This window comes from Perognathus longimembris, chromosome 18 (genome assembly GCF_023159225.1).
Source record: "Perognathus longimembris pacificus isolate PPM17 chromosome 18, ASM2315922v1, whole genome shotgun sequence".
NCBI classification, from domain to species: Eukaryota; Metazoa; Chordata; class Mammalia; order Rodentia; family Heteromyidae; genus Perognathus; species Perognathus longimembris.
In genome coordinates this window covers 13,892,229-13,915,943 of record NC_063178.1, presented here as the reverse complement: position 1 = coordinate 13,915,943, position 23,715 = coordinate 13,892,229, and the positions used below count along the sequence as shown (strand labels likewise).

Genomic DNA, 23,715 nt, shown 5'->3' with positions numbered 1-23,715 from the left:
AAAATTGGCAGAGAGCCAAGTCAAAGCATACTTTTTCTTGCATGAATCAGCCCTGTAATGGTGGAACTACAAAGCACTCAGCAATGTTTCTCTCTTTTCCTTCCTCTTTATTTTACAGATGAGGAAATAGCCCATTTCAGTCACACAACAGGTTACTTACAATGCCGAGGCTGAACTTAGTTCTCTGGTATTTTTCTAACATAAGATCTCTTCCTGGGCTAGGAATGGGGCTTAGAGATGGAATGCTTTCCTAGAATGCATGAAGCCCTGGGTTCAATTCCTCAGTACCACATAAACAGAAAAAGCTGGATGTGGCGCTGTGGCTCAAGTGGTAGAGTGCTAAGCTTGAGTAAAAGAAACTCAGGGGCAGTGCCCAAGCCCTGAGTTCGAGCCCTAGGACTGGCAAAAAAAAAAGAAAAAAAAAAGAAAAAAGAAAAAAGAAAGACCTCTTCTCATCTGAACTAAGTGACCAATAAAAACAGAACATTGAATGCCTGAGTCATAAATGCTATTTTTAAAAGTTAATTCACAAACCACACGGAATACATACGTCAGTTCTATAATTCAGATACTGTACTTTATACTTGTTAACATCAAAGTTTCTGGTAGATCAGTAATTTTTATTATAAGCAGAACCCCTAAATTCCTCTTAACAAGAATTCACTGGGGGCTGGGGATATAGCCTAGTGGCAAGAGTGCCTGCCTCGGATACACGAGGCCCTAGGTTCGATTCCCCAGCACCACATATACAGAAAATGGCCAGAAGCGGCGCTGTGGCTCAAGTGGCAGAGTGCTAGCCTTGAGCGGGAAGAAGCCAGGGACAGTGCTCAGGCCCTGAGTCCAAGGCCCAGGACTGGCAAAAAAAAAAAAAAAAAGAATTCACTGGTTGGCTGGGAATATGGCCTAGTGGCAAGAGTGCTTGCCTCATATATATGAAGCCCTGGGTTCAATTCCCCAGCACCACATATATAGAAAACGGCTAGAAGTGGCGCCATGGCTCAAGAGGCAGAGTGCAAGCCTTGAGCAAAAAGAAGCCAGGGACAGTGCTCAGGCCCTGAGTCCAAGCCCAGGACAGGCAAAAAAAAAAAAAAAAAAAAAAAAAGAATTAACTGGTAGCAGTATTGAGCAAAAGAAGGATGGTGGTGACCCTATTTAGAGATAAGTCAGATAGAGAAATATCAAGGGCTACAACACTCTGCCAAAACAACATGTACATAGGCAGGGACATCTCTACAACCCTTCCCAGCTTGAAGGAGTTACAAGAAGGTGAACTAATCATCCCATTGAAATCAGGATTCGTTGTATTGTCCTAGCAATGTCTATGTGGGGGATGTTGGATGTAGAGGAGGCCCCCTTTAAGGAGATATGCACACAGAGATACCAAGGGCCATGTGGAAAGCAGAGGTGAAGCAAGCGGTGAAATTGGCCAAATGAAACAAAATGAGTCATGGCTGCATTTTGGGCCAGATGAAATACAGATGTGAAGACCCCCAGGATGGTCCACCATCAGAAAATGTGAACTGTGGTCCAAGAAACAGCCAGCCAGTCAACAGGATCCACACACATATAAAGGAGATAACCAGGCATCCAAATTCCCACTAACACCATAGAGCTTTATCCAAGCCCCACAGAGCAGTAACAGTCACAGCAGTAGTGATAAACTCTCTTGCCTAGCTGCCTACACTTTTCGTTAGTGGCATCCTAACAGACTTTTGCTTCTCCCATTTTCCTATGTTAGAAAAATCTTTTTCACTTGGCTGCAAAACAAAACAAACAAAAACCCCACCATCTTCACAGTGCAAGTATTCCTATCTTATTTTAGTTTTCAATGGCATTTCTAACAATTTGGTCACTGGACACTAATTCTAGGAGCCCCTGTGTGCTACTAACAGCATATCATCTGTGCTGAAGGTGATTTGAGCCTATTGACGATGACAGCAAGCATAATTACACAAAGACCTCCCACTCAGGGCTCTACTCTGAGTATCTGGAAGTTCTGGGACTTTTTAGACTTTTTTTTTTTTGCCAGTCCTGGGGCTTGAACTCACGGCCTGAGCACTGTCCCTGGCTTCTTTTTGCTCAAGGCTAATAGCACTCTACCACTTGAGCCACAGCGCCACTTCCGGCTTTTTCTGTTTATGTGGTACTGAGGAATTGAACCCAGGGCTTCAGGCATGCTAGGCAAGCACTCTACCGCTAAGCCACCTTCCCAGCCCTTTCTCTTAGGAAGAAGCCAGTGGGATTTCTCTCCATCACACCCCTAAGCACCCAGTGTGAGCTCAAGATCAGTGGGAGGAACGCTTGATCCGTTCACACTTCCCAAGGATCCACAAAGCCACTCGCCTAAAAGAAAAAAGATTTATTTTTTCCCCCTTCTGCATTGTGATCAGTAATCCCCTTTGAAGTCAAAGGACAGTGCCCCTCCCCCCCCCCCCCCCCCAGGCCTCAGAAAACCCCAGACAGGGGAGGTGGAGCGTGAATCGGGCTCTTGGGGGCGGGGGCGCAGCTATTCAGCCGGGGGCCCTGCTTAGGTTCTGCCCTGCGTCCCCTTGCTGACCCCGGCCAGATCCCGGCCCTCGGCCCCCGCGGCGCCCTGAGGAGCCCAGAGCCCCAGCTGCAGCACGGGGACCCGGGGCGGAACCGAAAAGCGGCGGAACCACCGGGCCACGGGAGCGGCGCGGAAGTGAGTGAGGGGAACGACGGACTGCCCGCCGAGAGGCCTAGCTCCCGGGCGGCGGCGGCGGCGCGGGCATGGAGCCCCTGCGGGTCCTGGAGCTGTACAGCGGCGTCGGCGGCCTGCACCACGCGCTGAGAGGTGAGAGTCGACCCGGCGGCTGGCCGAGCTCAGCTCCGCCCGCTCGAAGCCCAGCCCGGACGCCTGGGAGGGAGGCGGAGGGAGGGGCGGGGGCGGGGCTCGGTTGTCATGGAAACCCCCCGGGGCGGCGGCTCCGGGCCTGGGCGTTGGGTGGATGGATGGAGGGAGTTCCCCCTGTTAACGTCGTCGCCTGGGTGGGCTGAGGGACGGGGTTTGTGGGCCGGTGGAGTGTGACCCAAGTGGCCCGGACAAAGGTGGAGGGAGGGGGGAGCTCCTGGCCCGGTGCCGGGCCTCCCCACCCCGCTTTCCCCTTTCGAAGGTGCCGTCTGCCTCCCCCGAAGCTGGGGCGCCTGGGCTCCGCCCGCGCGCGGGAGGGGGTGTGGGCAGGCGGGCGGGATAGGATGATAAATGCAATTCTAGGTGAGAGTTGGCCTGTACCGGCGAACAGGGCTGTGGGGAACACCCGGGTCAGTCTGTGCAAAGAAACATCACTGTCCTCTGCAGTCAGGTGTCAGGGTCCCGGGTTCAAATGTGAGGCCAAGGATAGCTGCAACAGTCCGACCTTGGGCTCCTTCCTGGCGAACCTGTTTCCTGCTTTTATGCTGTGAAACTGTGCCCTCAGAAAGATATTCTACTGACAGGACCAAAGTCAGAAAGTGCCTATTAGTGCTTGCTACACTTGTAGGCTCTGAAAATATTATTACGATCTCTGTTATTTTTTAGCCTTTAATTTCTTTATTGTTAAGTTGGTAGGAAAAGATTCACTCGGTGATGCTGATTGAACAATGTTTATTGAGGGCTGGCAATGTGGCTTATTGGTAGGGTAGAGTGCTTGCCTAGCATGCATGAAGCCCTGGTTTGGATTCTTCAGTACCGCATTAAATAGAAAAAGCCAGAAGTGGCGCTGTGGTTCAAGTGGTAGAGTGCTAGCCTTGAGCAAAAAGAAGCCAGGGACAGTGCTCAGACTCAGGAGCAGGCCAAAAAGAAAGTTAACAAAGAATATGTCATTTTCAGGGAAACTGATAGACCTAGAACAAATCATGCCAAGTGAGATAAGCCAGGCTCAGGAGAGACAAAGGCCATGTGTTCTCTCAAATGTGTGAAGCTAGATCTAAAATATAAATATTCACAAAATCATATACAGAGCCCAATGAATTTAGACACAAACAAACTGACTAAAGAATGATATACTTAGAGGGAGGCATAACTCCTCTAAACAACGAATGGACTGTTTATGAAAATGAATGCCAGGAAGTACAGACTGATTTGGAAGGAGGAAAAAGGGGTAGGAGGGGCACATGAGTGGAAAGAGGAACGGTGAGCAAGTGTAGGCAATATATTCAATGTACACTATGTAAAACATAAGCTAGCAATTTGAGGGTAGGGAGGGGAGGAGAAAAATGGTGGAGAATAAAGAAATGGATGGCATTGACCACAAGGCATTGTATTCATAACCTGACTTATGGAATTGTAACCTCTTTGTATAGCTGCTTAATAGTAATAAAAAAAAGTGAACATAGGAAAAAATATTTATTGAGTGAGTTCCTCTTATTCCGTGCCAAGCTAGACACTTGGGATACAAGGGGGATACAAGGACAAACTTTGAGCGTATATGTTTACACATTTATGATTAAATTACCATGACAACCAGAAAATTGAAACCTTCCAGTTTCTCTTTTTAGTGTCAAGGGTAATGAGAGGTTGACAGTGTAAGATAGTGACAGTATCTAAAGAATTGAACAGCAGTGAATTCAAGTGGTTATTTTTTAAAAAGTACATTTGGGCTGGGAATGTGGCTTAGTGGTAGAGTGCTTGCCTAGCATGCACAAAACCCCAGGTTGGATTCCTTAGCACCACATTAAACAGAAAAGGCCCCAAGTGGCACTGTGGCTCAAGTGGTAGAGTGCTAATCTTGAGCACAAGTACATTTAATTTCTTTCACACGATAGATTTACTCAGACAAAATGAACATTTTAATATCTCAAAAGTTTTCATTGTGAGCCCAGGAATGATCACTCATGCCTGTAATCCTAATTTCTTGGGAGGTAGAGAGTATAGAAGAATTTTGGTTTGAGGCCAGCCACACAAGTTAGCAAGACCCTATCTCAATCAATAAGCTAGCTGTGGTGGTTCAGTCTCTAATTTTAGCTGTAAAGGAAAATATAAATAGGAGGGTAGCAGTCTGAAGCTGGCCCCTGGGCAAAAACCATGAAACCCTACCTGAAAAAATAAAGTGAAATATGGTGGGGGGGGTGCCTATGGTTTGAGCACTTGCCTAGAAAGTACCACCCCAAATTTTTCATCCTTAGAAACTTAGAAATTTAGGTAATGTGCTATTGCATTGTTGCAGTAACTATATAGATGTCTTGATAAAAATACAATATTAATGCCTAACATTGATACTACATGGCTTGGCTCAGTAGAAAAAGATTGGTAGATAATTGTATGGTTGCAAGGAGACTGGAAAGGGAAGATGAGGAAGGAGGCCACAGCAGAGCATATGTATGCAGCTGGCCTAGTAAGAAATTGTATAATGTAACTTAAACAAAAAATGAGGTGCGTGGGGGCTAGGAGTATGGCCTATTAGTGAAGTACTCACCTTGTATACATGAAGCCCTGGGTTCAATTCATCAGCACCACATATATAAAAAAAGCCGGAAGTGGCACTGTGGTTCAAGAAGCCGGGGACAGTGCTCAGGCACTGAGTTCAAGCCCCAGGACTGGCAAAACAAAACAAAAAGGATATGCCTGTAGCAAAACTTAAAGCATTTTGTAGGATAAGACTTGAAACTTCCAGTCCATAATAAGGCAAGTATAAGCTTTCAGGAAAGGTTGATAGTAAAGCAAAGAAGGCTCTGAATGGCAGGTCACATTTAGGTAGGATATTTTTAGGTTGATTTTGTAGATTTCTTTGATAACATAATTATATTTTTGTAACAAATCTTTTTCGTGCAGTTTTCAGTGAGTATCTGGGTCACTTCTCAATGAGTGTCTGGGCATGTTTTATATAAAACATTTTCATCTTACAGATTATGAGAAAGCATTAGCCAGAAACATTATAGAGTGATGTAATTAGTAGGGCTGGGAATATGTCCTAGTGGTAAAGTGCTCTCCTCGTAATGTAATTAGTTGGCTATATCACATGTATTTGTGTTACTTGTTGATTGTTTAATTTATATCTTTTAAATTCTATATGTATATAGAATAGGTAGCTTACAACGTGGGAACTATAGCCATATTCTAGTTACTTGGAATATTTTTTGACAATTGTTAAGTTGGTTCAATTAAATAATGCAGTGATTTGCTTACTGCCATGTGTGTGTGTGTGTGTGTGTGTGTGTGTGTGTGTGTGTTTATGTCTACCCTAACTGGTACACTTTTGAAAATGTATCCAAACCTGTCTATATCTTATACTTATTTTCATTTTGGTTTTTCTCAGGATCATAACCCTAAGAAGTATTAAGTTCCTTTGTCTGTTGCCGCTGTACTAATTATGAAAGTGGTACATTCTGCAGGGCATGGCTGTCATGGCCTGTCATCTCAGCAAATGAGGAAGGTGAGGAACTGAGGCTCCATAGAGAAACCTTGTCTTGAAAAAAACAAACCAAGCAAAAGTACATGTAGGAGTCAGTAAATATTTATTACAGTACCCCTTTTGTACTGACTGCCTGACAATAGCACAATAGTACTATATCTAAGAAGTTTGTAAGATAATTAATTGTCATAGGCCAGCCTGGGAGCTGCACTGTAGAGGTCTTCAAGGTAAAGTTTGACCTCATGTCAACAGTCTACTTCAAGGCAAACTTTTCAGTAGATATTCATGAACACATAAGTATAGGCTTACTAAACTTTCTTTTTCTAACAAATGGTGTTCCTAGGAACAGAATCAATCAGAAATTGAATTTGGAATTAAAGAGCTGAACTTAGATGTAATAATTCACTCATTCTTACTTATTTGTCTAGTCAAGAGGCCCTTACTTTGTCCCTGTCTGCACCAGTTAACACTTGTATTTAAGTGCAGGGAGTCCCTAGATGCCTTTGGCTTGGCCTGGCTCTGTCAGATAGTTTAGTCTAGCAAGAGAGGTGATGCCCTTGGGAAAATGTGAGCTAGAGTGTGAACCGGGCCTGCAGAAGTAGGAGGCCTTGGTAGAAGAGGTTATGTCGGAGCCAAGTGAGTCAGTCCCCAGGGACCAATAATAATAATCAAGAATACAAGAGATAGTGTCAGGTTGGGATGAGTCTTGATACCATATCGAGTAGGTAGGACTGAGAAATGTGACAAACCAGATGCTCCATGTAGCTTGGCGCTCTCTGAAGGAAAAGTGTGTGTGTGTGTGTGTGTGTGTGTGTGTGTGTGTGTGTGTGTGTGTGTGTGTTGCTTGCAAATTGGACGAGCACAGGGTACCATGGCAAGAGGGGAAGCTGGACAAGCGCACAGGGACGAGACTGTGCTAAGGAGTATGGATCTTATCAAGAATGCAGTGGTGGGGCTGGGAATATGGCCTAGTGGCAAGAGTGCTTGCCTCGTATACTTGAGGCCCTGGGTTCAATTCCTCAGCACCACATGTACAGAAAATGGCCAGAAGTGGCACTGTGGCTCAAGTGGCAGAGTGCTAGCCTTGAGCAAAAAAGAAGCCAGGGACAGTGCTCAGGCCCTGAGTTCACGGCCTAGGACTGGCCAAAAAAAAAAAAAAAAAAAAAAACCAAAAAAACACAAAACAAAACAAAACAAAAAAAAGAATGCAGTGGTAATTTTTATTTATTTTTTTATTTTGCTAGTCCTGGGGCTTAAACTCAGGACCCGAGCACTGTCCCTGAGCTTCTTTTGCTCAAGGCTAGCACTCTACAGTGGTGAACGTTGAGAAGACTTTTGATCCTTAGGATGACTTCTTTAAAATCTGGGACAAGGGCTGGGGATATGGCCTAGTGGCAAGAGTGCTCGCCTCGTATACAGGAGGTCCTAGGTTCAATTCCCCAGCACCACATATACAGAAAATGGCCAGAAGTGGCGCTGTGGCTCAAGTGGCAGAATGCTAGCCTTGAGCAAAAACAAGCCAGGGACAGTGCTCAGGCCCTGAGTCCAAAGCCCAGGACTGGCCAAAAAAAATAAATAAATAAATAAATAAAATAAAATCTGGGACAAGCCCCACAAAGACCCATATATACAAATTTACTTATATGTGTTCAGAAAAATGGATATTTGATGCTGTTGTTTTTTTAAAACAAGTTTCTGTTTCCCCCTGATTTTTTATTAGCATCAAAAAGCTGTGCAAGTGGGTTCTATTTAGACACGTTCATATATGCATAGAGCACCTTGATCAGGCTCACTTCCTCCCTTTCCCCTTCTTCTTTCCCAAATCAGCAAGCTTCATTGCTCCATTTCTGCACATGTACATAAAGTGTATTCACCCACCTTTGTTTCGTGTATTCACCCTTCTCCATTTCGTCCTCTTCCCTCACACTAGTGCCCATATCTAAGACAGGGCCATCTTACTATCTTGTCATTCATTTTTTTTCAAGTGTGTGTTAATTATTCAAAGGGGTTTCACTGTGGTATGCACTTATGACATTTTAATCAGACCTCCTCACTAATCCTCTCCCTTTGTTATTCAGCAGCTTTCAGTGAGTTTGGTTATTGATGCTGCCATTTATTTTATTAGTGCCAGTCCTGGGCTTGAACTCAGAGCCAGAGAGCTGCCCCTGAGCTTTTTTGCTTGAAGCTAGCACTCTTAACACTTCACTTACAAGTTTGTTTGTTTGTTTGTTGGCCAGTCCTGGGCTTAGACTCAGGGCCTGAGCACTGTCTCTGTCTCTGGCTTCTTTTTGATCAAGGCTAGTACTCTGCCACTTGAGCCACAGCGCCACTTCTGCCCATTTTCTATATATGTGGTGCTGGGGAATCGAACCCAGGGATTCATGTATAGGAGGCAAGCACTCTTGCCACTAGGCCATATTCCCAGCCCTGTTTTTTGTTTTGTTTTGTTTTGCCAGTCCTGGGCCTTGAACTCAGAGCCCGAGCACTGTCCCTAGCTTCTTTTTTTTTTTTTTTTTTTTTTTTGCTCAAGGCTAGTACTCTGCCACTTGAGCCATAGCGCCACTTCTGGCCATTTTCTGTTGTATGTGGTGCTGAGGAATCGAACCCAGGGATTCATGTATAGGAGGCAAGCACACTTGCCACTAGGCCCCAGCCCCTTTTTTGGTAGTTAATTGGAAGCAAGAGTCTCACAGACTTTTTGCCTCAGCTTCCTTTGAACTGTAATCCTCAGATCTCAGCCTCCTAAGTAGCTAGGATTACAGGTGTTAGTCACCATTACCCTGTAATTTTTAACTGACATTGGGCATTATATGTATTAGTATGTGTAGTTTATCATAAACATATCCATTTAATATTTTTGAGCAGTCACATCTCTTCATGAGGTTTCTAAGATCAAGTTTTCTATAAGAAACAATTCCTTTAAAGATTGACTTTTTGAGCTGGGAATGTGGCTTAGTGGTAGAGTGTTTGCCTAGCATACATGAAACCCTGGGTTCAATTCCTCAGTATCACATAAACAGAAAAAGCGGAAGTGGTACTGTGGCTTAAGAGGTAGAGCGCTAGCTTTGAGCACAAAGAAGCTCAGGGACAGCGCCCAAGCCCTGAGTTCAAGCCCCAGGACTGGCAAAAAAAAAAAAAAAAGAAAGAAAGAAAGAAAAGAAAAAGATTGACTTTTCCTTTCAACACAGATGATTTTAAAATAAAATAAATGGTCTTGTCACTTTGCAAGTGAATTTTGTCTTGGTTGTTGTCAAAAGTTGATAGATGCCAGGTGATAGTGGGTCATACCTGTAATCCTAGCTACTCAGGAGGCTGAGATCTGAGGGTCATGGTTCAAAGCCAGCCAGCGCAGGTATGTCTCTCCAATTAACCACCAGAAAACTGGAAGTGGCACTGTGGCTCAAGTGGTAGAGCACTAGCCTTGAGCTGAAGAGTTCAGGGACAGCACCCAGGCCCAGAGTTCAAGCTCCAGGACCGATAAAAAAAAGAAAAAAGTCGATGGGCAGAAGAATCTCTTCATTTCAGGACAGTAAGTTATCTAAAAACCTCAAATACAATTTGTAAGGATTAGGGTTTATGAATTAATAATTATTCAAAGGCAAGTTAGATGGAAATCTGAGAAGCTAAAAGAGTAGCTTTTGCAGGGCTGTTCGTAGGGTGCTTGATTATCGAGTACAGGGCCCCATATTAGACCAAACAAGTGGTAATGACCCTGGAAGGAGGGCTGTCCCGTACCTCCCAAGTGCTTATCATCCCAAGGGTTAGTGGCAAGGTCAGGAAAGGCTTATCACTGGTGTGCTCTTGGGATTACATTTCAGTCTGTTATTACTTAATATATTTACAGCAAAGGTTAAAACCATCTAGTTTTTGTCATTTGTGAAGATAACCTCCTCTGTGTTACTCTAAAATCTTTTGAAGTATTTCTCCTGAAATTTATCTATAAAATGAGTGGTTTATAACTCTGAAAATTCTCTGACTAGTCTCATTTCCTAAATTTAATCAAAATTAAAATAATCACCATTGTTGACTTTGTATACTAAATTATCTATTAAATTTCCCTGAAATGTATTTCAGATAAATGCCAGGGAGTGAATAGAATTTTGAGTAATACCTGAGCATCTTCATGTTGACAGGTATTTTATAGATTCTGAACTTAATTTTCAGCAGCCCTTTACTGCTGTAAAGCTGTTTTTATGTGAGTTCCATTGATGAAGAGATTGAGGCTTACGGAGGATAAATGGGCTTCCCAAGGCTGCCCAGCCTGTGAGTAGCAGGAACTGTCCAGTTGTGCTTCTATTTCAGGACTTCTCTTGATGTGGAACCTAATAACTGTGCTGTGCAGTATGGTAGCCACAAGACAAATATATTTACATTCAAAATAGAGACAGAGTTCCTCACTTGTACTGCTAATATGTTGCATGCTTAGTACCCCTCTGTCCTGTGACAGCTACCTCATTGAGCAGCATAGCCACAGAACATATTCATCCCTGCAGAAAGTCTCACTGGATGGAGCTGTTGTGGTTCCAGGTTGACAATTTCAACTACCCGTATATAGAAACAAATTGTTTCAGAGATCAGTGATGCCCCTGGAGTTGAGTCTGCTCACGTCGTCAGGCCTGAGGGTACTGGCAGTGTTGTTCAGTATTCTGTAGCCCCTGACCAGAAGAAGAGAGAAGGAGGGGAGGAAAAGAATGGCTATCTTAGCAAACAGACACTTCATTAAATGGACTTTCCTGGACACTAGAAAGATTTCTTATGCCTTAATTTCCTTCTCAAAATCCATTGCTTCTGGGGCTGGGGATATAGCCTAGTGGCAAGAGTGCTTGCCTCGTATACATGAAGCCCTGGGTTCGATTCCCCAGCACCACATATGCAGAAAATGGCCAGAAGTGGCGCTGTGACTCAAGTGGCAGAGTGCTAGCCTTGAGCAAAAAGAAGCCAGGGACAGTGCTCAGGCCCTGAGTCCAAGGCCCAGGACTGGCAAAAAAAAAAAAAAAAATCCGTTGCTTCATCACTCTATATTTCACTGTTTTTTCTTACAAATATTTTTGTTCATGCCGTGCTAACTCCCTTATCTGTGTGTGGTTGGTTTTTATTTTTAATATTACTTGGACACATTTCTCTCCTGTATCAATTCTCCAGCACTGGCCTATCTTCCAGGATTTTGTTGAACAACAGTGTTTCAGTTTCCTGAGATCAGTGCCAAGGCCACATCGGCTCACCGATGAGAAGCGCTGCCTGGCCACGTCTGCCCGCTGGCCTCTAACGTCTATTCAGGTGTCAGTAACAGCAAAGTACGGCTTCACCCAAAGAAAATTTATTTCATTGGATAGTAGCTGAACTTCTAGGGTCACTTTTGAAGGAAATTGAATGGTCCTTGCATACAGTATTTAAACTCATTTTATATTTTATTCATAGGAATATCATTAAGTGAGTTTTGAAATGCAGAAAAAAGTTAAGAGCCACGAAATGTACTTTGCTTTGCTAATAGCAGTAAAATATTTGATGCTAATTTACTTTATTTATTTATTTACTTACCTTATTTATATAGTTACTTATTTTGCCTGTAATACTGGGAGTTGACCCAGGGCCTCCCTTGGCGCTACCTCTTGAGCCATGCCTCTAGTCCTTTGATATTGATTTTCAATTCAGAACCCTTACAGATCTGTTTGTGTTTATCCCTTTATTCCTAATTAAGCTGTCACTTGGAATGAAAGGAAATAGACATAGGCTGCTCTCAACCGGTCTCCCATTTCACAACTAGATGTCAGTGTTAACATACCTGGTCGAATGTCTCAGGTGTGCTTGCAGTGAGGCAATTCAAACACATCACCTATGTGGGATACAGATCAGAAAACAGACCATGTGCCTTACTTCAAAATGGTAAGATTGATGCTATATTAATATTTCAAGATTTGTGTGCTTCTGGGGCTGGGAATATGGCCTAGTGGCAAGAGTGCTTGCCTCGTATACATGAAGCCCTGAGTTTGATTCCCCAGTACCACATATATAGAAAACGGCCAGGAGTGGCACTATAGCTCAAGTGGTAGAGTGCTAGCCTTGCACAAAAAGAATCCAGGGACATTGCTCAGGCCTTGAGTCCAAGCTCCAGGACTGGCCAGAAAAATAAAAATAAAAAACAGATTTGTGTGCTTCTATTTTAATCATCAAACATGAACAATTAACTTCTTTGATTTGGGCTGGGGGTATGGCCTAGTGGCAAGAGTGCTTGTCTTGTATACATGAGGGCCTGGGTTTGATTCCCCAGCACCACATATACAGAAAATGGCCAGAAGTGGCGCTGTGGCTCAAGTGGCGGAGTGCTAGCCTTGAGCGGGAAGAAGCCAGGGACAGTGCTCAGGCCCTGAGTCCAAGCCCCAGAACTGGCCAAAAAAAAAAAACAAAAACTTCTTTGATTTGGTTGGATAAGTCAGGCAGAGTATAGATTTGTGCCTTTTTACTATTCTTTTTTTATTTTTTGGCCAGTCCTGGGCCTTAGCACTGTCCCTGGCTTCTTCCCGCTCAAGGCTAGCACTCCGCCACTTGAGCCACAGCGCCGCTTCTGGCCATTTTCTGTATATGTATGTGGTGCTGGGGATTCGAACCTAGGGCCTCGTGTATCCGAGGCAGGCACTCTTGCCACTAGGCTATATCCCCAGCCCGCCTTTTTACTATTCTAAACCAGAGGTCCTCCCCTGCCAGAAATGGTAATCCCCTACCTGTTCCACCAGAAATCAGTGAAAAAGCAGTTACTTTCAAAGGTAAATTTGCATTTTAGCAATCAGTTCCCATAAATAGAAGCATAGTATTTTTATCCTTTTCTTATGGATTCAGTGCAGTAATTGTTAAACACAATGGAGATTGTGTTTCTATCTAGAGTGTCTGTTTCTCCATCTAGAGAAAATTCTGTTTCTCTCTCTAGAATGTCTCATTGTGTTTCTCACTTTTTTTTTTTTTTTTTTTTGCCAGTCCTGGGGCTTGAACTCAAAGGCTGAGCACTGTCCTTGAGCTTCTTTTGCTGAAGGCTAGTACTCTACCACTTGAACCACAGCTCTCCTTCTGGCCTTTTCTGTTTATGTGGTACTGAAGAATCAAACTCAAGGCTTCATGCATGCTAGGCAGGCACTCTACCACTAAGCCACATTCCCTATGCTTTAAACCTATGCTTTCTATTGCTAAACCTGAAATCTAGTAACTGAAAGAAATCGCATGAACAAATGCTGGGCAAAGTAATAGAATAAAATATTAAAAATATTTTTTGAGCATCAATATGAAATCATGAGTGGAAATTCCTACGCCTAATCTCATTATTTCAGTTACAGTAAAAATTCAGGTACACTAAAATTTTTCTTTTTACAAAATTACCTTTAGGATATGTACACAAGGTATATATGAAATGCAAATGAGTTTTATGTTTGGAATCCCACCTCAAACTTATCTTATTATGACTATGCAGATATTCAAAAGTCTGAAACACTTTGGGTTCTGGTCCCAAGAATTTTGGAATTAGAATATTTAACTTGTATACTATATATCTGGATTTTATTTATTTATTTATTTATTTAGTCTTTTGTTTTTTGTTTTGGTGGAACTACAGGGGTTTGAATTCAGGGCCTCACCCTGACTGGAAGCAGGCCTTCTACCTCTCGAGCCATGACCTCAGCCCTTATATCCACTTTTGTTTACTAATGGAAATAATTTTTTTTTGGGGGGGGGCGGTCATGCTGTCCAAAACATGTGCATCAATTTGTGAAATAGTTCATGTTTTTATTGACTTTGAAATCCATTCTTTTCTGAGAAAGAATTTTCAGTTCATCAGTTTTTGGGTCTCCACTGGAAACACTTACAATTGCTTTTTGTCAGATTTTACGACCTGCAGGCACATATTGCACAAACATAAAATTAACTATTGATTTTGGTATAGATTTAGTATATCACTCTGGATTTTTAGTCAGCCAGAGAGAGAGGTGAAAGTCATGTTAACCAACTCCAGACAGACCTGCATGCTGCATAAGTACCAAATGTAAGCACAGCATACTAATAGAAGCAAGTCTTATTTAGAAAGCAATTAAATACCTGGCAAATGTATGTTTAATCTCATACAGTGATTAGTAGTAGTTTACTTCTTAGCTTGAATTATACATTCTGTGATTTTGCAAATTAATCTTTGAATAATCATTTTTCTTTGGTCTAGAAGCCTTCTTAATTTGTGTTCTAAGATCTTTTTGATGTTTTTGACAAAGATAAAATTCGTAAGCTATTGTTTCTACTCAAGCAATTAAGCACCTGTTGAATTTAGATTCAGCCGGAGGAGGCAAGGTTTGCAATTTCCCATATATAAACACAGAAGATGGTACTTTCTAGAAGAATACCTGGGGAAGTTGATTGATAAACCTAAGAGGCACTTGGTAAATGTTTTCCTGGAGACGTTTATGCTCTCTTTTCCTCTGGCTTCTCCTCTTTTAGACTTAAGTGTAAGATCACATTTTTTTTCTCCTGCAATCTGGTTTTATTTCCAGTGTCTGTTGCTTACATTCTAGATCCTTTCCCCCAAAATTTCCCATTTGGTTTATAAAAAAAAAATGTTAGCACTGATATGAGATCACCACCCATCAGTAAATAGTTATTATTAAAGAAGTAAACACCGTATCTGTGAGAGTATGGTTCAAGGAGGCAGCTATTGAGGAAGAAAGAGTGAATGCTCGGCATGTATAGACTTCAATACTGTAAAGTTACTATTAGCACAGGATCTCTGAGCATCCATACCTTGAAACCATTTGGGGTCAGCAACATCACTGTCACCAAGTTACTGTGTGTCATTAAAAGTGCTCTCCAAAGAAAAGATCTTACTTCATGCTCTTAAGTACTTGAATGCTTGACACATCCCACCCTCCCTCTCCCAATGCTGCCCAACTTCCTCCAAAGACAGGCTGCTTCTCAACAAATATAAAAATTTCCTTTGGGGCTGGGAACATGGCCTTGTGGTAGTGTGCTTGCCTTGCATACATGAAGCCCTGGGTTCGATTCATCAGCCCCACATATATACAAAAGCCAGAAGTGGTGCTGTGGCTCAAGTGGTAGACTGCTAGCCTTGAGCAAAAGGAAGCCAGGGACAGTGCTCAGGCACCTGAGTTCAAACCCCAGCACTGGCCAAAACAAAACAAAAACAAATCATTTTATCACTTCAACTCAGCATACTGTGGGTTCTCTTGGGTTTGGGAGAGTTATTGTAATTTTTATCTTGTTTCCTGGGCGCCATTTGCTTTGTGTATCTTTTTTTTTTTTTTTTTTTTGCCAGTCCTGGGCCTTGGACTCAGGGCCTGAGCACTGTCCCTGGCTTCTTTTTGCTCAAGTCTAGCACTTTGCCACTTGAGCCATAGCGCCACTTCTGGCCATTTTCTGTATTTGACCTGGTGCTGGGGAATTGAACCCAGGGCTTCATGTATACAAGACAAGCACTCTTGCCTCTAGGCCATATCCCCAGCCTGCGCCATTTGCTTTGATGGAGCTGTAATTTCCACAAAATTGAAGGCAAAGACATGCCAGACCATATAAGGATTTAAATACAAGAGACTACAATGCGGGATTGACCTAGCAGTCCTCCACAGCAGCTGAACTGCGCAATGCATGTGCAGGGATGCAAAAGTTTTGTTTCTGAAATTTCTTTTGGTTATTAAATTTTTTATTATGTTTTTGGGCTGGGAATGTGGCTTAGCGGTAGAGTGCTTGCCTAGCATGCATGAAGGCCTGGGTCCGATTCCTCAGCATCACATAAACAGAAAAAGCCAGAAGTGGCGATGTGGCTTAAATGGTAGAGTGCTAGCCTTGAGCAAAAAGAAGCCAGGGACAGTGCTCAGGCCCTGAGTTCAAACCCCAGGACTGGCCAAAAACAAAACAAAACCTAACAAACATCTTTATTATGATTTTGACCATACTTGGTTTAAAAAAAAAAAAAAACCTCACATAATTCCATAAATAAGGTAGGCTAACTGTGTTCTAATCTACTGTTGTAACTTTGTAGTGTTTTCTTGAATGATTTGCTTAACTTTCAACTATTTTTATTTTTTAAGCTTTTTCTATTTTGTCCTGATTTTGAACAGTTACATTTCATATTCTTGTATTCTCTCCTCTGTGTCAAAATTTTAATGTCTCTGGATGTGTATTAGACTTGGCTACCGATGAATTGCTCACCTTATTAAAAAACTTATCTAAGCTTCAAACAGGTATAATTTGAGCACTGGTAATTTTATATCAATAAAGCTCTTATAAAAAAACAAAAATCTTACATAGAAACATTTTTCAGGTGTATTATAAATTGGCTTTGTGATAATGTCAAACAGAAACATGTGGTCATTTATGTGAAATTTCAAACTAGAATATAGTTTCATTTACAATATCCTATATTTTTCTATGTATTTGTTTTGACTTAGGAAAAATTTTGAGTTATTTCACAAGCATATATCTTAATGAGAGAAGAAACCAAATATAAGAAGTAACAACTGCAATTTAAATCTTATTTTTGGCCCTGAAACTCTGGTAGAGAGTTGAGCCAGAGCATATTTTCTGGTGTTCAGCTTCATACTGGATTCTTCCTTGCCTGGTCCTCCATTGATGGGTTCACAACTGGCTAGCAAATTAAGGAAAGCCATCTGTTCCTTAGTTCTGCACTCTTAACTTTTCTCTATGATGAACCCACTGTTATAAGACATTCCGCTTATCATTACAGAAAGCTGTATGCCCGCACGAGTGGTGGCTGCCGTCGACGTGAACACTGTTGCTAATGAAGTCTACAAGCATAACTTTCCTCACACACAGTTACTGGAGAAGACCATTGAAGTGAGTAATGAATGTTCTTTTAAAACATACGTGGGCTAGCAATGTGGTTTCATGGTAGAGTGCTCGCCTCTCATGCATGAAGCCCTGGGTTTGATTCCTCAGCACCACATACACAGAAAAAGCCAGAAGTGGCGCTGTGGCTCAAGTGGTAAAGTGCTAGCCTTGAGTACAGAGTGGCTCAGGGACAGTACCTAGGCCCAGAGGTCAAGCCCTAGGACCGGCTGAAAAGAAAGAAAGAATGTATAATTGGATAAGAAAGGGAAGAAGGGTTCAAAATATGCTCTACCAAATAAATGAAGCTATCATTTGTTCATGAAATTAATAATATTGTCAGGAACTCATCAAAAGCTGGGAGAGAACCAAGCTGGCAGGAGTCAGAGCCATGGATCAAAGCAATATGCCTGAAATGAAAATTAAGATTGGGCTGGGAATGTGGCCTAGTGGCAAGAGTGCTTGCCTTGTATACATGAAGCCCTGGGTTCGATTCCCCAGCACCATATATATAGAAAATGGCCAGAAGTGGCGCTATGGCTCAAGTGGCAGAGTACTAGCCTTGAGCAAAAAGAAGCCAGGGACAGTGCTCAGGCCCTGAGTTCAAGCCCCAGGACTGGCAAAAAAAAAAAAAATCTAAGTTTTATTCACCATGATGGTATCAGCAAGAATTTAAAACCAGAGAAAATACGCATCTCCCCTATTCCACATCGTGCCATGGATCAATGCAAATGTACCATTGGGGTTAGGAGAGTGAAGAGGGTGAAACTTTGAGTTCAAGGGCAAAATTTCCACTAGAGGCCTTGGCAGGTGACGTGTGCTCTAGTCATTGGTTGTTGTCATATTCCCTGCCATAATAGGTCCTTGGAAATATGGGTGAATTATTTGTTAACATTGCTTAATGAACTTTAACATTGTTTAATGTTAACATTGCTTAATGCCTCTAAAATGCACAAAGAAGGGCTGGGAATATGGCCTAGTGGTAGAGTGCTCGCCTCATATACATGAACCCCTGGGTTCGATTCCTCAGCACCACATATATAGAAAAGGACAGAAGTGGTGCTGTGGCTCAAGTGGTATAGTGCTAGCCCTGAGCAAAAAGAAGCCAGGGACAGTGTTCAGGCTCGGAGTTCAGTCCCCAGGACTGGCAAAAAGTAAAATAAAATAGGGGCTGGGAATATGGCCTAGTGGCAAGAGTGCTTGCCTTGTATACATGAAGCCTTGGGTTCAGTTCCCCAGCACCACATATATAGAAAATGGCCAGAAGTGGCGCTATGGCTCCAGTGGTAGAGTGCTAGCCTTGAGCAAAAAAGAAGCCAGGGACAGTGCTCAGGTCCTGAGTCCAAGCTCCAGGACGGCCAAAAAGTAAATATATAAATAAAATAAAATGCACAAAGCAATAACAGGCAATGGTAATAAAAGATAGAAAGAGTCTAAAAGTTGATATTAGGTCAGGTAAATTTCAAGGCCAAAGGAAAAATTAGAAGTAATAGAAAGTTATGTTAGAATGATAATTGATAGTCCTCATAAAAGGTTTAATTATTATGTACATGCATACATAAAATAACTTCAGAGTTCATAGGGCAAGACATGATAAGGAATATCCATCCCCTCAATAATCTTTTATTATATGCTACAAAATCAGAAAATAATTATCTTAAGATGACTTAGATACATATATATGATTATATCTTATGTATAATATATGTAATTTCTAATATATATTATTAAATGTATGTGTTTATAAGATGATCATATCATATATCCATAGGTATCTGTATGTACTATATATAAATATATAAGAGGATGATTTTAATCTTGTTTACAGTCTTTGGAAGTTTGTTTTTTTTTGCTGGTACTAGGGCTTGAACTCTGAGCCTGGGCCCAGTCCCTGAACTCCTTTTGCTCAAGGCTAGCTCTCTACCTCTTGTGCCTAGCACCATTTCTGTGATTAATTGGAGGTAAGACTCTCCTGGCCTTGTCTGCCTAAGCTGGCTTGAACCATGATTCTCAGATCTCACCCTCTTGAGTAGCCAGGATTTCAAGCGTGAGCCACCAACACCCAGCTTCTTTGGAAGTTCTTTGCACACAGTGTCAAAACAGCAAAGTAATTATAGGTAACAGAAAATGAGGCCTGGGGCTGGGAATATGGCCTAGTGGCAAGAGTGCTTGCCTCGTATACATGAGGCCCTGGGTTTGATTCCTCAGCACCACATATACAGAAAATGGCCAGAAGTGGCGCTGTGGCTCAAGTGGCAGAGTGCTAGCCTTGAGCAAAAAAGAAGCCAGGGACCGTGCTCAGGCCCTGAGTTCATGGCCTAGGACTGGCCAAAAAAAAAAAAAAAAATGAGGGCTTTTTCTATTTGCTGACATATTATCAGAGATTACATGACAAGGATGATATAACTGAGCAATATATTAGCAACATAAGAAAAAGTCCTTGATGAATAGGTACTTAAAATTTTTCTTGACTTTATGCCAAAGATCATTAATTATAAAATAAAGTTCTCTCTACTTGAACTTAGAAAAGAGAGTAGCACGGAGACACCCTAGAGACGGAGCACAGGCCTATGTCAGAGGAGATTGCTGTCCCACTTCTGCCTCTGCTGGCCCGCAACTTGGCAGAAGCCACATGATGCTTCAGTTTCTGCCTTACTTCTTCACAACATTACCAGTTAGTTTAACTGGTTCATTTGATCTGCCTTACTTCTCCACAACATTACCAGTTAGTTTAACTGGTTCATTTGAAGACTATGCGTTATATAAACTGTCAACTATTTCTGGTATACTTAATTATGTTTGGCTACCATTTTTCTTCATCATTTACATTGTTTGACACTCTTAATATTTGAGTTCACATATACTTTTTTCTTTTCTTTTTATTAAGTAGTTGTACAAAGGGCTTCTAATTCCACAAGTCAAGTTATAAGTACAATACTTCTTGGTCATTGTCACCCCTTCTTTTTGTTCTTTCCTATTTTGTTCCTCTTGTCCCTACCCTCAAGTTGCATAGTTCATTTTTTACCTAGTGTACATTGAATATTTGTGTTTTAATATTCTTTTTCACCCATAAATGTGTGTTCTTTAGGGTATTACATTGGAGGACTTTGACAAATTATCTTTCGATATGATTTTAATGAGCCCTCCGTGTCAGCCATTCACAAGGTATGTTAAGTGTTCCTCTATTCAGAAAGAATGTTTTGGGGTTGGGGGCTGTAGTTCAGCTACCTAGCATGCATGAGGCCCTAGGTTTCATCTTTAGCATTCTCTATTCCCTCCCCACTAAAAAGAAGAAAGGAGCTAGGTACTGGTAGCTCATGCCTTTAATCCTGGCTACTCAGAAGGCTGAGTTCTGGGGGAGAAGGGGGGACAGTAGAGACCAGGTCTTTGAAACAAAAAACTTCTTGTCAAATGGTATTTCCCACAGGTTTGGGTCAGCGACCTTACACTATGTAACTAAAACCAAACAACTACTAAACATAAAAAGGTCTAAAATAGACCTCTCAGTGGATCACAATAGCTCAAAAGCTATGTATGTATGATCATATAAGACAAGGATAAGCAAACTCTATTGTTGACGTTATATTTAAAGCCCTAGGTAGGGGCTGGGGATATAGCCTAGTGGCAAGAGTGCCTGCTTCGGATACACGAGGCCCTAGGTTCAATTCCCCAGCACCACATATACAGAAAACGGCCAGAAGCGGCGCTGTGGCTCAAGTGGCAGAGTGCTAGCCTTGAGCGGGAAGAAGCCTGGGACAGTGCTCAGGCCCTGAGTCCAAGGCCCAGGACTGGCCAAAAAAAAAAAAAAATTAAAAAAAAAATAAAGTCCTAGGTGAATTTCCTTTGGTGTATGCCACGTGGCTACTGTATATGTTTTTGGTACACTGTGTATTGTATATATGCCTACCTGATCTAGGGAAGGGAAAGAAAAACGAGGGTGTAAGATATCACAAGAAATGTACACACTGCCCTATTATGTAACTGTACCCTTTTTGCACAACACCTTGTCAACAAAATTTAATTAATAAATAAATTTTAAAAAAAAAGTCTGAGTCTGAGGATCTTTGTTTGAAGCCAGCCCAGGCAGGAAAGTCCATGATACTCCTATCTCTAATTACTAATAAGCCAGCAGAAAGTGGAAGTAGAGCTTTGGATCAAGTTGTAGAGAGCTACCCTTGAGCAAAAAAAGTTTAAGGAAAGTACCTAGGCCCTGAGTTCAAAATAAGACCAGCATTACGCCAGACCCCCATCCCCCAAATCCTCCCTCCCACACACAGAATAAGAAGAAGAAAGGAGAAAAGCCTATTTGGGGAGGGTAATGAATTGCATATTTATATTTTGAAAAAAATTTTAAGTAATTCTTTTGTTCATATTAAGTCATACTTAATCATTTATAGTCAGATGAGCAAAATAATTCGATTATCAGTAGATATGCAATGGTATACTCTTTGCACCTTCCTGCAACATTCCTTGGGGTTTTTTTGGTGCCAGTTCTCAGGCCCTGGGCACACTCTCCCTGAGTTTTTCTGCTCAAGACCAGTGCTCTACCACAGTGGAGCCACAGCTCCACTTCTGGTTTTCTGGTGGTTGATTGTAATTAAGAGTCTCATGAACTTTCCTGCCCAGGGTAGCTTTGTACCTCAGTCCTCAGATCTCAGCCTCCTGAGAAGCTAGGACTACAGGAGTGAGCCGCTGACATGTGGCTTGCAATATTCATTTCTGATGCAAATCAACTTAATTTATTTATAAGCTATTGGGTATTCTGTATTGATTAATAAAAATGAATTTCTATATTAGCTACTTAAGTTGTTAATTACTTAACTGTAAGATTTGAAAGCTAGTCTTGAGTGCTTTTGTGTACTGTACATTCCTTAAATTGACACATGCATTTAATCCATTTTTTTTTTTTTTGCCAGTCCTAGGGGGTTTGAACTCAGGGGGTGGGCACTGTTCCTGAGCTTCTTTTGCTCAAAGCTAACACTTTACCACTTGAGCCACAGAGCCACTTCTGGATTTTTCTGTTTGTGTAGTACTGAAGAATTGAACCCAGGGCTTTATGTATGCTAGGCAAGCACTATACCACTAAGCCTCCTTTCCAGCCCTTAATCTGATTTTTCTTAGCCACATTATAATTTCTTACATTAAAACAACTACATTGCCTTTACTTAGCTATGTGTTTCAAGGAATCACTTCTTGCAAAAATCTTGACTAATTCATCTTCAGTTAGGCATTTAAAATATTTATTTTATTTAAATACTAATAATAGTAATCCTCTAAGTGACTGACATAGAATGTATAATTTAGCTTAGTAAGCATATGGGGGGAGTTGGCATTACTGTTATTTTACAGGTGAAAAACTAGTCATAGAAAGGTTAAAGAACTTCCTATGAATCTCAATGAGAGACTGCCAGAGTCAAAACTTTAATCATGTATAATATTTTCATGTATATAACTTCAGATAGAAGATTATATATAACAAATACCTGTTTCTAGTGAATATTCTCATTCTCTCTCTCTCTCTCTGTCTGTTTTTTTTTTTTAACCTATCCTGGGCCTTGGACTCAGGGCCTGAGCACTGTCCCTGGCTTCTTTTTGCTCAAGGCTAGCACTCTACCACTGGAGCCACAGCACCACTTCTGGCTTTTTCTTTTTATGTTTTGCTAAGGAATCAAACCCAGGGCTTCATGCATGCTAGGCAATCACTCTACTGCTAAGCCACATTCCCAGCCCCTCTCATGCTCTCTTATTGTATATTTATGTTCCATACATTGCTTTTGGTACTACAGTTCCTGCCAAGGAGTGAGGGTTATAGTCTAGAAGAAGAAAATGACAAATAATTATGATATAAATAATATATGTGATATAAATATATATTATATAAATAATATGTGATATAAGTAATTATGATATATAGTGGCAGAATACTGAAGGTGCACTGAGAGTATAGAAGAGGAAATGGTTTGCTGCCTAGCAGGAGAAGGAAATTCTTTGAAGTGATGTGTGAACTGTCTGAAAGCAGATTAGGAGTTTATCAGAGAAGGCAGAGAATATTCCATATAAAGATGGCTCAATTCATGTGCAACAATGTGGCCTGTTATGGACAATAAGTACAGAATAGAGACATATCCCACAGCTCTGTAGAGCAGCATATATTACAGCATATATACTACATCTGTATTAGCCTAACTCCAGCTGCTGACGGCAGCAGAATCTAATTCTGTACTTGTCATCATTGAGAGTTACAGATTTCTTCAGAATCTGTTTATGTCCCATTTAATCTCCTAGCTAAGCTCTGGATCCACTGATGTATTCTGCCCTGCAGTATGAGGAAATTGGTAAATGATGTCAAGTAACTTATTTAAGATAGGAGGCTAATAAGCACCCAGGTTTTAAACCCTGGTCCCTTGTTCCTGTTATGCAGGCTCATCTAAGTCTTCCTTTTTGCTTGAACCTTGATCATGTTGTGAACCTTCCTTGTCAGATTTATTTGCTAGGCCAAGTACTGCCTGTTTACATGACTTGATCTGATCCTAGTTAG

General features: G+C 41.7%; 1 protein-coding gene across 2 annotated transcripts in view; it reads left to right on the top strand.

Annotated features, from left to right (window-relative positions):
* Positions 1-2,699: 2,699 nt before the first annotated feature.
* The window catches only part of Trdmt1 (tRNA aspartic acid methyltransferase 1), a 37,473-nt gene continuing 16,457 nt past the window's right edge, over positions 2,700-23,715 (top strand). Inside the window, exons 1-3 of one of the 2 annotated variants that reach the window (XM_048367769.1) lie at positions 2,700-2,815; positions 17,077-17,186; positions 20,266-20,342. In XM_048367769.1, the coding sequence (XP_048223726.1) occupies positions 2,752-2,815; positions 17,077-17,186; positions 20,266-20,342 (251 nt within the window). In that variant the 5' untranslated portion in view covers positions 2,700-2,751. Of the gene's footprint in view, positions 2,816-13,062; positions 13,112-17,076; positions 17,187-20,265; positions 20,343-23,715 lie in introns of those variants that run through there. The other variant, XM_048367771.1, reaches the window with a different exon arrangement.